This window comes from Artemia sp. Qi Xiang Cuo, chromosome 10 (genome assembly GCF_049724085.1).
Source record: "Artemia sp. Qi Xiang Cuo chromosome 10, ASM4972408v1, whole genome shotgun sequence".
Classification (NCBI taxonomy): Eukaryota; Metazoa; Arthropoda; class Branchiopoda; order Anostraca; family Artemiidae; genus Artemia; species Artemia sp. Qi Xiang Cuo.
Window position 1 is genome coordinate 14,216,081 of NC_142803.1, and position 18,498 is coordinate 14,234,578.

General features: G+C 36.8%; 1 protein-coding gene across 1 annotated transcript in view; it reads left to right on the plus strand.

Moving 5' to 3' along the window:
• Positions 1-496: 496 nt before the first annotated feature.
• The window catches only part of LOC148947499 (obg-like ATPase 1), a 105,095-nt gene continuing 87,093 nt past the window's right edge, over positions 497-18,498 (plus strand). The window contains exons 1-2 of the mRNA XM_089095283.1: positions 497-522; positions 15,186-15,376. Coding sequence (XP_088951409.1) covers positions 15,196-15,376 — 181 coding nt within the window. The 5' untranslated portion in view covers positions 497-522; positions 15,186-15,195. The remainder of the gene's footprint in view (positions 523-15,185; positions 15,377-18,498) is intronic.

Sequence of the window (18,498 nt, forward strand, 5' to 3'; positions counted from 1 at the left end):
TATTAGTACCTGGTGTATGTTTTTTCGCTATGATTGTTTATTTAATTTCTGTTCGTTTTGGGTTTCATTTATTCTTTAATAGTAATTTCTGGTTGTTTTGAGTTATTTTAGGTTTCTATTTGTTATGATCTTAAGTTAGAATTATTATGGCCTTTACTTTTCGTTAGAAAACTTTTTTTTCGGAAACTTTTTAATTCTTTAATTAATAACACTAAAAGCCTTACTTGGCCCTGGCTAATATAATTCAGTTCAACATAATTTGTGATCAAGAAGAAAAGAGCCCCAACTGTTTTATTTATTACGAGATTCAATTTCAAAAAATGCAATGCTTATGGTTCATTTGTGAAATATACAGTTTAATTTAAGCTTCAAATGTATGACTTTTATATCAAAAGTTAATTATCACCTTTTTTTCACAAGTTTTAATTTCTGGGATTTTCAAATTTGTCTTCAAGGATTTGAATTAATATATATAAGCATCATTTTCATTGCTTGCCAAATTTCAAGATTCCTTGACACGTGGTAAGAAAACATCTTAAGGATATTGCTTTTCTTAAATAGAACACAGAAGCTGTTACACAAAATAATATGTGTTATGTTAACGAAATTTAATAGGAATTAATATCTTTTAAAATGAATTGAGTCAAATTTCTTGAATATATGCTAAGGTAAAGTAAAGAAGTCTAGGCCTAGGCTATAGTCCAAAGGAAACAAGTTGAGCCTAGTTGTGGCTGATGGCAAGATAGCCAGTAACTGGACAGCTAATAACAATTTCAACAGTTATATTACCCGAATAACCATTATATAATCCATAAACTAGATTTTATACTCTAAGGATTGTATGTCACTAGGCTAGGCCTAGTTTAAAAATTTTAGGCATAGCTTAGGCAATATGATGCTAATTATATCAAATAGACTGATAAGTAATAGTGGCATCAGCTAAGATTCAGTAGTTTGTCTCTTCCAAAGGGAACATGCTATAAAAATAAAAGCAGGGGGGGGCAGTTGCCCCTCCCCAATAATATGGAGAAAATAATATTTTACATCCCATGCCTTTTGACTATCCAGTTATGGACCCTTCTCCCCCCCTCCCCTGATAAAAATGCTGGAGAGTTGCTCCTGGCAGGGGATACCACCAGATGGCTAATTTCACAGTGTAGGCTATATAGGCCTATATACAAATCTTTAAATTAGCCAACTGGCCAACCAGTATTTTAAGCCTAGGAGTCCAGCTGTACATATGGAAACATATTAAGAAAACAATTCTTACTCCCTAATATGCACAATAATCCTAGGTAACACATTTTGCAGGGGAGAGCCTTTATCTTCATTTCTTTCCTGGTTTTTACCGTTTTTCTAAGAAATTCATGAATTTTCTAAGACCTATATATTCACAGAATATATACCCCCACTCCCCTAATGTGCAAATATATACCTATAATTACATCCTCAATCTGAATATAACATTCATTTGCATCACAAATGAAGTTTACTCCCATATTAGCCATATGGTGGATGTCCCTCCTGGCAGTGGGCTAGGTTACTAGGCTATTAGACTCCCTATTTTAGTGTAGGACACTTCCCAAACATAATGGTTGCTTTTCTTAAGCAACCATGAATGAAGCCCTAGTATATATATTTTCATATTAACCCTTTGAGTACTGAATTAAGATATACAGTAGGCTAGATAAAAATCATTCAAAAGAGTATTTTGGTGTAAAAAAATTCCATATCTATTTCAGAATTCTAGAACAAGAAATAACAAAGATACAGAATTTCCTTGTGTGAGGATGTTTGTCCTTGGTGGAGTAGAGTTTTCTTTCAATTTGAGCATTTTTCTATGAAAACCCTTCAGCACTTTCAAACTCTTCCAAAAAAAAAATAGCAAGTAATTCTTGTTCAGATATGTTTTAATAAAAGCAAAGGAAAAAAAATACACAAATTCTACTATGATAAACAAGGAAACAGTTCCTTTTGACTTCCAAACACAGAGGCAAGTCCATATACTTTATACATCTCATGCAAGTCTTCTTCTTGCAGACTCTGCAGCAAAGCTGTTCCCTAATCCACATTTGGAAAGTGTCCCTGGCCATCCTGACAGATAAAAGCTGGGGCAGCTGCAACATTGGGAGGGTTGGTTTGCTTTGCAACAGGAGCACTTGGATCTTCACAGGACAGACAAACTGGGTGTTTTTTGCTAGGGAGAAGCCAAGCTCATAGGCAATCTTGCATTGGGAGCAGAGCAATGGCATAGACCTTGTTCCTAGTTGGCTGCAGTGCCTTCTATACAACAGCCAAGAAGTGACAATCAAAGTGTCAACAAGGTAGTAGAAGATTCTCATGTACCATCTCATTGACTGTATTTAGGTTCTGTACAAGGCAATCAACATATCTGAAAAATCAATACCACCCATATACTTGTTGTATTTGTTTCATAATCATAGGACACACCATCTTGATTTGAGTTTTATTTGAGGAGTCCCACCTCAGACAAGTATCCCTAGGCTCAACTGCACAATAGGTCAATGCTAGAGGGACAGCTTTATTATTGAACCAACAGACTGCAGCAACATCATTGCAAGTCTTGACTCTCCAATCAATTGCTCCTCTTCCTTCCTTTTTTCAAGTCCTTCTCATCAATGACCATACAACTTTTGACTTGGTCTTTTGAGAGTATTGCCACACAATCATATCTGGTCCACTTCAAGTGGACAACTAGTGGCATGCTAGCAAACCAGTTGTCAAAGTAAATTTTGAAGCCTTTCATTGGTGGTAAGTCTTTGATCAACCTTAGTACAACCAGACCACCAAGTCCAAAGTCTCCAGGAGCTACATTACAGCAACACTTGTAAATTTCAAAGTCTTAAACTATCCCACTAGCTCCAGCTCACATGAAAACTTTGAATCTCCACTTGTTTGGTACTGCTTAAGTACTTGTTTAAGTACTGCTTCATATGTGAGCAGCCCATCAAAGGTATGACCTGCTCATCTATGTTGTGACACTCTTCATGCTCAAGCTGTATGATGGCTTGCAGGATATATTTACCTTAATTACCTTAATTCGCACTTCGGAGCAAATTAAGGTCCATACTGGATCTGTTGTGCTCCGGGTAAACGATGGCAAAAATTCGTCACTGTGTTAGGGCCCAGTGACACGCCGTAGGAGAGGTCTGCTGGAGAGATGCAATTTAAGCCCACTCGGTAGTGGTGGCCACAAGGTAGGTATGGCCTGTAAAGACCATTCTCAGTGGTATAGAGCTGACACCGCCGCACAACAGCAACTTCAGATTGAGTATGCAAGATGGTTGGGTATGACAAGCGGCATCAGCCTCCTAGCAAGACACTCATTATGATAAAGTTGGCATCAGTCAGTAGCTGAGTGGGACGGACAGTCCCACTCATATTTCCATGGCTTGTTATTCCATTCCTTGTCAAGTCTGGACTTGAAGGACGCAGCTGTAGGTGCAGTTGCCGTTTCAGCTTGAAGGCTATTCCAATCGTTGACAACACGCTCGGAGAAGAAGTGTTGCCGCATTCGTGTTTTAACAAAACGTTTTGACAGCTTATGTGAGTGTCCTCTTGTATTGTGCTGACTTGAATGTTTGGTAAAGAGGGGGTTATTTGGTTGTGCGTTATACTTGTAGGTCAGCATCATATCACCACAGTGGCGTCTGAAGACGAGTGTTGGCAGCTGCATGTGTTCCAGTCTCTTGTTGTATGGGAGATCTTGTAGGCCAGCTATGCACTTTGTGGCACGTCTCTGAACTCCTTTGATTAGACTGGTATCATTCTTATAAGAAGAGGAGGTGAGACACGCACCAAAATCCAAAACGGGTCTAACTATAGCCTTATAGAGCCTTAGAAAGACTGTACGGGAGCGGCTGGTTATAGTGCGTTTGAGGAGACCAAGACTTGAATTTGCTTTTGAAACTGCTTGTTGCCAGTGGCCGTGGAACTTCAGTTGTTCATCTATCAACACTCCTAGATCTCTTTCTTCGGGACTTGTCTTTATTACTAAGCTAGCCAGTGAATTGGGATCGGACATGCTATACTGGTGACGGAGGTTGTTGCTTCCAAAGTGAAGGACACTGCACTTCGATGTGTTGAATTCAAGTAGCTAGTCTTGTGCCCACATTTGGATTTTATGAAGGTCACGCTGCAGACTTTGTTGGTTTGCAGGTCCAAACAGCTTGGAGTCGTCAGCATAGAGAGTGATGTTGTTTTCTGTTCTGTTCATCATATCATTGATGTATATAAGGAATAGGGTAGGGCCCAAGACAGTACCTTGGGGGACTCCACTTACAACATCACATGGTTCGGAGAAGACCTTATTGCTATTATTTGTGAAAAGTGGAACCCGCTGACTCCGACCAGTCAGAAAGTCCATGATCCAATCGACCAGGTCCGAGTGGGTACCTGCTGCTGAAAGTTTCAATCTGAGACGGTTGTGTGGTACCTTGTCAAAAGCCTTGGCTAGGTCCACAGGGGTTCCTTTCTCCAGGTAATCTGTTATGGTGCTGTATGTCTCAAGGAGATTGGTCTCAACCAATTTTCCTGGCAGAAATCTGTGCTGGTCGGGGGAAAGTATATTATTATTACGGAGATGTGTCAAAATATCAGCATTCACAATCCGCTCAAGGGTATTTGCCACCGCTGAGGTCAGACTGATGGGTCTGTAGTTTTGGCTTTGGTGCGGTCACCTTTCTTGAATATTGGGGTGACATGGGTCAGCTTCCAGTCTTTGGGTACCTTTTTTGAGTCAAGCGACAGTTCGAATATATTGCATAGTGGTTGTGCAATTTCTTTGGCAAGCTCCTTCAATAGTCTTGGGTGCAAATTATCAGGACTGGCAGACTTATTGACGTCTAGCACTTCAAGTTGCTTTTGGACGACAGGGGGGGAGAGTAGAATAGGTGGCATTGGGTTAGGGATGTCATATGGTGGACTATGAGGAAGAGGACCATCTGGTTCATTGGTGAAAACCGACGCAAACTGCCTGTTGAGGAGTTCGGTGATGTCCTTCAAGTTGGTCACTTCCTTGCTATCATCTGTACTGAGTGCTTTTACTGACCGTCTGCTATGGTCCTTACTTGATACATACTTCCAGAACTTCTTTGGGTTATTCTTACTATCATCAGCTAGCTTGGACTCGTACTGTGCATAAAGTTGTTTAGTTAGGCTTCTTAGTTTGAAAAGCCTGATCATTTGATCATTAGTCTTATCTTGAAAAGCCTGTTGTGTTCTGGATCATCCACTGGCTTGCTTGTTGAGTTGTCAACAAAGTGCAGGTTGACAAGAAGGAACTGAAAGCAATCCCAAGATATTTTGGATGCTATGCCATCATACCTGAGGTCTCTGTCCCAGTAAAGTTTGTAGCTTGGAAGGTGAAATTTCCCTGTGTAGAGGACAATGGACAGAAATACTTCACATAAAGAACAAGTAAAAAACTTCTACTTAAGATACTATCACATGTTTAAAGGAGCAACCACCACAAATCAGTTTCAAATTACAGTATCTATTTGTTTCAACCATGATGGTCTCATAAACTTTTTCAGTGAAGTAAGAGCTGAAGTAGTCATAAGGACTGGGCAACACTGAAGTGAGATTTGTTTGGCACATCTCCATCTAAGTATGGCTTGTAATCCTTATATCTCCAGCAATATGGTGCACAACTGCTTGTATCCTCTGATTGATCTTCTGATGTCCCCTCCAGCAAGTTACTTTCAAGAAAAGGTGGTGCAGGTCCAGGGATATCCCTATCTTCAGCTACTTCATCAACTAGATGTCTCATTTCTTCATAAAGCAATTTATTGTCATCCATGTTAGGGAACCATTTGTCTTTGCCATCTGATTCCTCTAGCTCTTCTAGGTCAGTGACATTGCCATCTGGCAGCTAAAAAAAAGCTCCACTGCATGCTGATGGTCAAGTCTCCCTGCTGCTTTCTTCTGTAATCTCATTTTCTTGTATTCATCCTCCATAGCTGTAATGAAATATGTATAGAAAATAGAATAGAATATATTTTATTCACTACAATAGCTGGAGCTAACATAAGCATGTCATGACAAAAAAAGAACCAAAACAAGGATAAAAAAATAAAATGAATATATAGAAACATGAAAAATTAAAGCAGCAAGTCAATAAATTAAAGTTTTCAAGGAAGGTCAATAGAATGATTAAATAAAAAATTTAATATATGTCAAGAATCAATTTTCACAGTTAAAATAGTGAACATATATAGTATAGACTTTACTGTATAAACTTTATACAGAATATATCAGAATATTAAATATATAAATGGTTGGTACATTCAAAAGCACCCACGGGCAAATACCTGAAATAAATTGGATCAAACATTAAATATTTGTTAAGGTTAGATTATTAAATTACCAAGTAAAATAAGGGACAAATGATTTGCTCTTGGTACTAGAGGCTGGGTAAGTCATTAACTGTGGACAATTATTTTTTTATTTGTCTTTTAACTGTGGACAATTATTTTTTTATTTTTATTTTATGAGTCTAGTGACTGGTCCTTGAGTAGGGGGGCTTTTGAGGTTGGTTAGTAGACCACAATGAGCTGGGGAATTCAAACAATTTAGTCCAAACCAATATGTCAACTTATGCAAGGGCAGATCCAGGATTTTTTTAGGGGGGGAGAACAGGTTTATCCAATAAACTTGCATTAGGAGCAAGTTTAATTAACACAAACTTGTGTTAATTAAGTAAATTACACTACTTTAGACAATGTTAGGGGGGGGATGCACCCCCTCTGGATCTGCCACTGAACTTATTTCTATGGCTATCAAGTGAATTTAAGTTGAGTTGTTTTAGTGCATCATCATATGTTGAGTAGTTATGTCCGAGTAAAATTTTTACAGTTCCTTTTTGTATCATCTCAGTTCTATCTGATTGATCTTTCATCAAACCTTGATGCCAAGCTGGACATGCATATTCAAGAGAAGTTCTATCATAGGCACCAAGAAAAGAATGGAAGAAGGCCTGAGCAAAAGAGAAGAAATCTGTTTGAATTTATTGCTTTATATCTATAATTCCTGGACCAGATTGTAGTAGACACTCTCTTACATGCCCTATTCCTATTGTAGTATAAACATACCCACTCAGTACAACCATCCTTGTACAAGGCAGGGGGATTTCCAAGTCCTATAACTTTGTCCCTGATTTAGAATGGCTGAGAAAAAAAAATCCTATGCCCTTGACAATGATTCAACATCAGCTCTGATTCTTTGTAGAACTTTCTGGCCCCATTCCACCTCTCAGCAAAATTAAAAAAAGAACATACCTTTTGACCAATTTTGACCCACTTCCTTTGATTACTCAATAAAACTGAAAGCAGAAGTGAAACATCACCTAAGGGTGGTTTTTCTATTGTTCTAAAGTTGATGTTTTGTCCCACAGATGGCTGGCTTGGTTGCTCTTTTGCAAGTCCATGAAACTGAAGAGATTTATAAGCTTGCCTTGTACAAGGACACTTGGACAGAAAGGGTTAAGCTCAAGTAATATGGACTGTAAGAAACTAATGAAGGCCTAGTACACCTTGCCTTAAAGAATGTGAATTGTCTCTCATAAATATTATTCTCAAAAATGGTCTCCTCCATATTACTAATAATTGCACTGATGGCTATTCAACTTATTGTTGAATCATTCCTGACAACCTCTGGATTAGCCTAGAGAACCTTGCTGAAAATTATGGACCTACTAGCACAAATTCAGTGGTTGCTAAGGTTCTTGAAAGAATAGTCAGTTCTGCAGTTATTAGACATCTTGAAGCAAATAATCTCTTGCAGCGCTCACAGCTCGGCTTTTATTCTGAAAGGTCTACTGATACAATTTCCTTGAATAATATGACCAAATCACTAGGTTACTTCATACTGGGGTGCCTGTTAATATGATTCTGCTTGGCTTTTCTAAAGCTTTTGACAAAGTTTGTCACAAGCAACTTGCAATTAAGCTATGTACAGTCAAGCTTGAAGAGAAATCCCTGCTCTGGCTCCTTGATTTTCTTTACCTGCAATCTCAATGTGTTCAGTTATTTGATGGCTCTTGCAACTGTATTCTTCTAAACAAGTTTTGAGTAGAGTTCCCCAGGGAAAGTTTTTTGGGTCCTACACTATTTAACATCTTTATCAATGCTGCTCATTCTACTATCAGCAGTAACTGACACTATGCTGACAACTTGAAGCTTCTCAGACCAGCCTTGTCATGTGAAGATCATGTCCTTCTACAAAATAATCTTGGACTGCTTGGTCAATAGGCAGAAGGCCATCCCATTCACTGTCAAACACTTACTATGTGCCATATCATTTTTGGGTAAAATGAATCCTTGTCACTGTTATTTTCTCTCAGTCCACCCACTCTTCTCTGTAAAAAATGGAGTCACCATTTGACAATGATCTTGGAGTCACCATTGACAATGAACTAAAACTCAGTACCTTTGCTAAGAAGTTTGCTGCCAGTGGTAGTTCAACTGTGGGACTAAATAAGTTTACCCTTTCTATTCATTCCCCAAAAGTCATCACTCTTCTGTATAAGGGACCTATTCATCCAAAGCTCAAAATCAGAATGTCTCTAGCCTCCTTGTATTTCAAAAAAGATGTTAAAGTTTAGGAAGACATGAAGAGACCTGCCACCAAAGTGATATCTGGCATGTGGGAGCTCTCCTACCCTTAAAGACTAGCTAAGCTGAAACTCCCAACGCTTGTATACAGGAGAAATAGAGGTGACCCATAAGTGACCATTCTAACCTATAAGTTAATGAAGGCTAATACTCACTCAGCATTATTTCCTTTTGTTGGTCCTAATTCAAGAACCAGAGGTCACTGGCCAAACTTGTTAAGCAGCCCACCCTATCCAGAGATCACAATCAATTATTTTCCTCATGAATCATCAACAGTTGGAATAAACTATCTGAAGACATAGTTACTGCTGAACCTTTTAACACTTTTAAACAAAGGTTGGATGCTGAGTGGTCCTTGAGAGAGTGTAAACTCAAGTGAGAAGCTATCAATCATGCAATTGCATCTGATCACTAAACTAAAAAAGCCAGAATCCTAGAGTGTTCATCAAATTGCATAAGGCATTGGTTTAACCATGAATTGAGGCTGGCATTTCTTTGTCATCCTCTTTTTTAAATAAAGATAAACAACTTCTGGAAAAAGTATAGCACAGAGCAACTAAGATGACCAGTGGACTGCAGCAATGCCTTTTGAAGAATGTCTGCACCATCTTAAACTTTTCACACTTACTTATAGGAGAAAAGAAATAGATGAGATTTCTGCCCATAAATGTAGAACTGAAAATACCCTTCCTGCTCTTTTTGCCAACCCCTTGCATCACATGACTAGAGGATGTTCAAAGCATTATTGTTCCACTAGAGAAGGAACTTCTTCAGCCAGAGAGTTGCCAACTTATGGAACTGGCTTTCAGAAGACACAGTTTCTGCTGAATCAACTCATAATTTAAGCACAAAATTGACAAAGAGTAGCTACATCAACAGTTCCTGTTTGATTGGGAGGTTGCTGAATACTCAGTCAGGAAGTAATAAGCATCCAGACAAGAAAGTCATTCTTACAAATGTCATCATGAAGCATAATAAGGATTGACATCCTCAACTACCTCTAAGCTATAACCAAACTTAAAGAATTTAAAACAGAAAAATAATGAAATTCTTTCTTTATACTATAGAGTATGCTTTCTAATAAGATTATCACGTTTCCTTCCATTGCTTTCCACTATTTAAAATCATTTGAAATAATATATTGGTAAATATCCTATTATAAACAGTCCTAGGCATAACTAGATTATAAGAAAATAAGATTATAGAAAATCTTATGTCAATAAAGAACTTATGGTATATGACAAAAATTCAATTCATAGAAAAATTTATTCTTAGGGCTAAAAGTTGGACCATCAGGGAGGGGGTAGATGACGTGTAATATCAGAAAAGCAATGATGATATTTGGGAATATCATACATTAAGGAATCTGATGGTAGGCCTAATACTTTTATTTATTTAGCATGCTTCCTTCAGAATTGACCAACCCCTAAACATGTACAGTGGATGCTAATAACAAATGCACAATTTAGCTTCAGGCTTATCTTGGAAATTACAGGTCAATCTTTGACAGGGCAGATTCAAGAAGTGGCATTTAAAAATGCAACACCACGGCATCTTTACCGTGAGTATAAAATTCTACCGTTGGCAGGAATATGCGTATTCTATAATGCTCTGTTTATGTTTAAATATTTAGCTTCAGAGTTACCATCAAGTTTTTCAGGAATGTTTAGTCTTGCGTCTACTATTAACAATCATTTGACATGATCTTCTCAGTTGGTGCAAAGACCAGCTATGGTCACGTCTAGGTCTAGGTTTTCAATTCGCCATGTTGTTCTGCTAGTTTGGGAGAGTTTGCCAGAGGATTTGAGGAATGTTGGGGGTTTGCAGGAACTTTGTAAGTTGCTAAAAAACCATTGTTTTGATGTGTATATTCTGGATGGATTTTTCTGTGCCAGTTAAAGTTACGTTTTTGAGGAGGGTTTAGTTGCAGCTGAATATGATTATAAATATTATAATTCTGTTGGGTGTTGTTTGGAGGTTCGTTGGTTTTCGGGTCCCGTAAGTTGAGCTCTAATTTTTTTTTTTTTTTTTTTTTTTTGGGGGGGGGTTTATTGATTTATTAGGAGGGTTTTCTCCCGCACAAGCATGCTTGAGGGAATCGATGATGTATACTTATTTTTTTTTTAAATAAACCTAGTGTAACTAAAAAAAAATATATATTCACAGGGTAAGATGGGGGGGGGGCAACACTAATTGGTTAGCCACAGTATTTGTAGCTAGAACAAAGTTTCTCAAAATAATGGCAAATTCTTTTCATATATATGTAGTTCAGGGTATACATTTGGACATTAAAGGGCTAGGGGAAGGTTTCTTCCCTATGCAAATGAATGTTATATTTGGATACAGGATAAATTCTAAATCTTAAAGTGTGTCTATTTCTTAGGAATCTCAGCACTACATTAATCAGAAAATTTACCCAAATTTCCATGAGTATATTCAGAAATATCTGCTGTGTTTGCTTTAACTTGAGATGCAGAAGGTTATAGACTAGTTTGGTGATATATTTAAATCATTTAATATTTACTCATTTTGACCGAAAGTAGAGATTAATTCATAATCACTGCCTCATCTTGAGATAACTTGTGCACTAACTTGTTTTTGCCTCATGTTGCCTCTTTATCTTGTTCTACCATCTGTGTGAAAAACCAAAAATATTTGCTGCAAATTTAAAGTATAGTAAATAATACATGGAGCAATTCAGGTATGTGCTGTCAACAGGGGCATTAATTCATAAAAAAAAGTAGAGGAAACTAAATGGATTTTCAAATAGGAAGAAGGCTTTTTTTCAGTGACTATTCAAAACAGTATTTTTTGACAAAAAAACAAAAGCAAAAAAGTTTCTTTCAGAATCCAAAGGGGAGAGGCAAATGCCCCTTCCCACATTTGGTGCCCCTGGTCGTGTGTAGTTTGCAGTGTATATAAAACACAGATGACACATACAATGGTGAACCAATTCATGTTGGTACAATTTACAGAAGTCCAAGTTCCCCTAATTTAGAGAAGTCTCTCTATGAAGTTGTAAAATCAATTGAAAGAAAAATTGCACTGACAGGAAACCTTCTCATAGTTGGGGATTTTAACCTACCTTCCATTCAATGGACAGATGGCTGCAGCTACTCTGGACAGAAATCAGTTGAACCATTTCTTGAGTGCCTAGCAAACAATTTACTTTACCAAGCTGTAAACTTTCCAACTAGGTACCAGGATGTACTAGGTACTAGCCATTATCATTATTGGACCTTGTAATACTAAGCAATCATGAAGCATTATTAAATGTAGCCCCAGTACTGCCCTTTGGGGTAAGAGACTATGCTGCTATACAATGTTCCCTTAGACTTTATCCTGAAAAATCAGTTTCTACAAAAAATGTGTATAGAGATTACCATCTAATGAGGCAAGAGTTGGGAGGGTGTGATTGGTCCTTTATCACTGAGGATGACTTTGACAAATCATGGAATATAATAAAGAAAATACTGTGCCAGAGGTCTCAGACAAAAATACTACAGTAAGATGGGCTCAAAAAACCTAAAACACTGCCATTTATGACCAAAGAAATAAGGAGAGCAAGAAAAAAAAAGAAAAAAGTTTTGGAGACTTTATAAGCAGAATATACATACTAAGAATAACTAAAAAATATACCAAGGCACGAAGTCAAGTCAGAAACCAATCCAGGAAGCTATTTGAACAGTATAAGGAGGCTATAGCAGCACCAGGCAAGTTAAATCCAAAATGCTTTTGGAATTATGCCTCAGCCCATAAACCTGGCAGACACTTGATTACACAACTAAAAGTCAATGACTGTGTAGTAGAAAATCCAGAAGAAATTGCCAATGCTGTAAATAGGAAGTTCACATCTGTATTTACTCTGCTTGATAATGTCCCTCTTCCAACCCCCTACCTATACCATTGTAACCCCTATGCCCTCAATAGCTGTCAACAAGTTTGATTTACAGACACGCCTAAAAAGCTGAACCCAAATAAATCAGTGGGACCTGATGGTGTACACCCAAGGCTTCTAAAAGAATTGTATGTTGAATTGTTGGGACTACTAGCTCTACTTTTTCAGAAATCTCTGGATGAAAAGTGTATCCCACAAGATTGGTGCACAGCACATACAACCCCCATATACAAAGGTTTTAGCAAAGAGTATGCAAGTAATTACAGGCCAATAAGCAGCATCTCTGCAGTTGGGAAGCTTCTAGAAGGAATTATCAGCACTGCAATCTTGAAACACTTAAAAACCAATTAACTATCCTCATCATGGCTTTAAGTCTGATCAGCCGGTTGAAACAAACCTGATTGATACTTACAATTATGTCACCATTCTTCTGGACCAGGGGTTCCCTGTTGACATTTTATTACTGGATTTGGCAAAGGCATTTGACAAAGTCTGCCATAAAAGACTTTAAATCAAGCTCCAAGATATTGGGGTGAATAAGGATGTGGTAGAGTGGGTAAAACATTCCTAACAGATGGTTAAAATATTTGGAAGGGATGGAAATGATGCTAAAAAATCTTTAATAGCAAAGTAAGCCTCCATACTGATGACTCAAAACTTGTTGGTTGTGCAGACACAGCAGAAAATATTGAGTAAACACAACTGGACCTTGATGCATTCACTCACTGTACTAATATTTGGAGGCTTGAATTCAATGCAGCAAAATGCAAGACTCTAGTAAGAAAAACACACACACTCAGTACCATATGAATTGTAGTGATGGGTATTGCAAGGCTATTTCCAGTAGCCATGCAAAGAGAGATCTTGGTGTCCTGGTAGATGACGAGTTGAATTTCCATATTCATGCACAAGAAACTATTACAAAGGTTAATCAAACACCTGGCTTAATCAAAAGAACATTAACTAGCAGATCTCCAAGTGTTGTTACTAAGCTGTATAAGAGGCTAGTTTGACCAAGGCTAGAATTTTGAATGTGTTTTGCATGCCCAATCAACAAGACTGACCAAGCAGCAATGGAATCAGTCCAGAGGAGGGCAACAAAATGTATTAAAGGCCTCTGTGATGTCCCATATCCATCTTGTCTCAACAAGCTCAGAATAATTTCTTAGACCACATTGCATTTCCATTTACAAATAATTAAACAAGAAAAACAGTTTTTAATTTCTATAAAGCAGTGAATACAAAACACTTAATTAAACAAAAATTCTCCGAATATTTCGGCCCCACATCCGAGAGCCTTTATCAACGGAAAAAAAAAAATTCTTACATCAACATAAAAAACATACTAAACAAACAAAAGAAAAAATATAAATAAATAGGAAAAGAAAACTCACATATTAAATAAACAATTCCATTCACTGGCGTATAAACAAAATCGAATGCTTATATTGATTGGAACGCGCCTTCCAATCAATATAAGCAGTCGATTTTGTTTATACGCCAGTGAATGGAATTGTTTATTTAATATGTGAGTTTTCTTTTCCTATTTATTTATATTTTTTCTTTTGTTTGTTTAGTATGTTTTTTATGTTGATGTAAGAATTTTTTTTTTCCGTTGAGAAAGGCTCCCGGATGTGGGGCCGAAATATTTGGAGTATTTTTGTCTAATGAAGTGTTTTGTATTCACTGCTTTATAGAAATTAAAAACTGTTTTTCTTGTTTAATTTTTTGTAAAGCTCAGAATACCATCTCTAACGTATACCCGCAAACAAGGCAATGTGATAATAGCATACAAGCTTCTAAATACTGAGGATACCATTCCTGTCCTTTTCCAACTGGACAATTCAAAGAGAACTCGTGGTCACTGCCATAAGCTTTTCCAGAAACGAGAAAATACCAGACTAAGGAACAAATTCTTTTCAAATAGAGTTGTCAACTTGTGGAACTCGCGCAGTGAAAAAACAGTGACATCTACCAGCATGGAAGCATTCAAGTCATCAGTGGATAGGGAGTGGCTCAACAAACCATGGACCACTGCTTGGGACCCCACAGAGGACTGACATCATCCCTGAAGCTGGTAGACACAGGATTCATCCTATCGCCTGCAAGTGCGATTTAAGGTAATAAGCCAATTATAAAAAAAAAAAAAAATAGTATCACAAGTGCATATATATATATTTCAAGGGCAAAAAGAAAAAACAGGAAAAAAAAACTAAAAAAAAAATTGTTTAAAGACAATAATATGCTTGAAACTGGCTAAATGATGTTATTAAAATGACAAGATGAATAGGCAACCCCTGGATCATAGGCAGTAATATAGCACTGCATGAGTAAAGCACAACGTGGGCACAGTGTATTATTTATTTATTATTTTTTTTTTTTGGGGGGGGGGGTTAGAAACTGTAAAAAGGGCTCATTTGATTTTAAATTTAAATTAGATGTGATTGAAGAGCAATCAGCCCCCCCCCCACGCCTATCATTTCCCAAAACACATCCAATCAAAATTTTGAGATAATCATTTTGTCCAGTATAGTTGAAAGATCTGGAAATTATGGACAACAGCTTTTTTTTGGAGGTCAAGCAGGAAACAGGAGCCATGATACTTCTCAATATACCTCATAGCTGCTTTTATCTAAATCTGTTATCCTTTGCAGGGCTTAAATAATGCCACCCAAAAAGGAATCAGCTCCAGAAGTGAAACCTCTAATTGGTCGAGTGGGCACCAACCTCAAAGTTGGAATAGTTGGCATACCAAATGTTGGGAAATCTACATTTTTTAATGTCCTAACTAAGAGCCAAGCCTCAGCTGAGAACTTCCCTTTCTGCACAATTGACCCCAATGAAAATAAGTATTACTTATAGGCTGTGCCAAAAATAGACTAACTTTAGCGTCTTTTTTCTTTCTTATTCTTTGCTGTTTTTTCGATTCTGATTTTGTACAGAGTTTGATGCTCGCTTTAAATAATTTAATGGTTTTGTTTTTATGACAATGAAAAAAAAATATTCGTCAAAGGTTGACATTTTAACTGTAAGGTCTAAAAGTTGGAACTGTTTGAGATCTTAATAGTGCTTATTACATAAATATTATCATACTTATACTACTAGGCTATTACTAACAACTCACTGAGCACCAAGCCTCCTAAGGCCAATAAAGCTACGCATGATCTTCCTCCGTCCTAATCTATTCAAAGCCTCCCTCTTTACACCCTCCCAGAAATTTCTCGTTTCCCTTCTTTACGACATCCTCCCACCCTAACTGGGGACAACCTGCTTTTTGTTTAGCCCTAGACGGTTGGCCAAAAAGGACAATCTTTGGCTAGCTTTTATCCTTCATCTGCAGAAAGTGCCCTCGCTATATCAATCCTTTTTTTATTATAGCCCTATAAAGCAAGATTGAAGCATTCTTTCGTATCAACACTGTTTCAAATACAGGCTGTCGGTGTGGTACCCAAAACTATCTGTAGGCAATTTCTCTGGAAAATATCTAGCAAATCTTCCTTCATTTTTCGGAGCGCCAATGCTTCAAAACCATATTTGACCACTGTCATCACTGTAGCTTCCAATATTCTAATCTCGGTTCACAGACTTATCTTCCTATTCTTTAAAACTGTTTTCAACTGTCAAAAATTACTCTGAGCCTTGGCTATTCTACTTTTAACATCTTCACTGCTCCAACTGTCTTCACTAATAAAACTACCGAGGTAAGTGAAGCTGCCCCCTTCGTTCTATATTTTGGAAAGTATATTCTAGTGTATCTTCATAGAAAAAAATCGAGAAAAATCTTTGCCCTTCTACTTGTTTTTTATTTTGGAAAGTATATTCTAGTGTATCTTCATAAAAAAAATCGAGAAAAATCTTTGCCCTTCTGCATACATTTTCGAGAATTGGCACTCCTGACCCATAACAGACACCATAAAACATGTGACACGTCTCTTCAAGAACTTATGGAAGGAAGACTCCTCTGGCCTGTGCCCCAAACCCTCGTGGTAAATACCAGGAATTTTTGTTGCCAATGGATTTTATATAATTTGCCTTGCTTTTATAAAATTGCCCCTATTGCATGTGTGCATGTTTAGCCTGGAATATTTTTAATAACTATTATTATCTAATAAAATTCTTGTTTTTTTCTAGAAACTGCATAAAAATTCTTGTCGTAGCTAAACTGAAAGTAAAGCAAACAAAATCTATGGTTAATTAGCTCAATTTGGCACTAAGTTTTATAAGATTAACTATTAGAGATTTTTTAGTGCATCTTTTTCCTATGCGTTTTTTCCCAATCTTGATATTCTTTTTTTTCATTTTTTTTTTCACAAACCGACAAAATAAATTAGGTCTTTCTCCTTTTGTGGAGGATAAATTCTGACTCCAGAAATAATAATGATACCCTTTGTTTCTATACTGATAAACCTTATAGGCTTTGAACTTGTAGAAGTGTTGTTGTGTGAGCAACTTGTTAGGTTTGTTCTTGAAATGTTATGTCTAATGCTCATACGTGGAATGTTTTCAAACAACTAGATCAGTTTTCATTGTATTTCTTGAGGAACTGTACAATATGTATTCTATCTCTTGCATATTTTTCCTTGCTTCTCACTCTTCCTTGTAGAATAGAACCCTAATGGAGGAGAGGCTGGATTTGTATTTACAACAATTTTTGTGCCTTATTTTGTCAGGAATCAGTAGGGGGGGAGGGGGGCAATAAAGTAAACTGTGCATGTAAAAATGTAGAATCATATATATATATATATATATATATATATATATATATATATATATATATATATATATATATATATATATATATATATATATATATATATATATATATATATATATATATATATATATATATATATATATATATATATATATATATATATATATATATATATTATGTTTTACACCAGGGCACTTCGTATCGAAGGAGGTTCGTAGAAACTTCAAAAAAGACTGATTCGATTGGAAATAGAAAGGGCTTATGGCCTTTTTAATAGTCAAAAATGGACGGCAACTAACTCCCCTCTCACGCCCACCATTTCCCCAAACACATCCAATCAAAATTTTGAGATAACCATTTTGTTCAACGTAGTTGAAAGATCTGGAAATTATCTATTTGACGATGACAACCCCCTACAGCCCTCAGGTAAGGGTTGAAAGTTAATATAGGTTTATATAGAAAGGGTGATCGTATAAACCTAAGAGGAGGCTCATTGGATTACTAATCAGAAGTTTTAGTGCCCTTTTTTGAGATTCAGTGATCGGAGTGTGGGTAGCCCCCCTCCCCCTCCCCAACACGCACACCTTGTATTTCCCCGAAATGTATCTGATATGCAATTTGAGATGACCATTTGTTGTCGTAGACACTTCGAAAAGGACTCATTCGATTGGAAATTGAAAGGGTTAGTGCCCTTTTTAATAGTCGAAAGTGATTGGAGGCCAACTAAGCCCCCTTCCACGCCCACTCGTTTTGAGTTTTATTTATTTATTGATAGTGGTTTTTGGTACTTTTACTCTTGGAAGATTATTTGAATTTATTTTTGCTCATTCTTGGCTTAATGATGGTGCTCTTTACTTTCCTTTGAAAAACTTGTTTTGTGGAAAAAGTTTCTTTTTAATTAAGCAACATAAAAAGCAAGTTCATTCAATGTATACATGCACATGCGTAGGGGGCATCCTAAATTTCATCGAATTTATTGGTACTTCTTATTCAAATTGCCGAATAGGATTTGTTTTTTAGTATTCCTTGCTCTTAAAAAAAATTCCTGTATACATCCCTGGATCTATATATATTGCTACCAAAATTTAGCTTTTAGGGTTTCGGTTTCTATGTTTGCTCTTGACTTACCCTTTATTGATATAAACGGTTTGACTTAGCTTTGAACAAGCTTCCATTTTCAGTGATTTTTTTCTTGTTTTGTCAAAAATATCCATTAAGAATATCCTTGCTAATTTTGATTTCAAATGTACAGC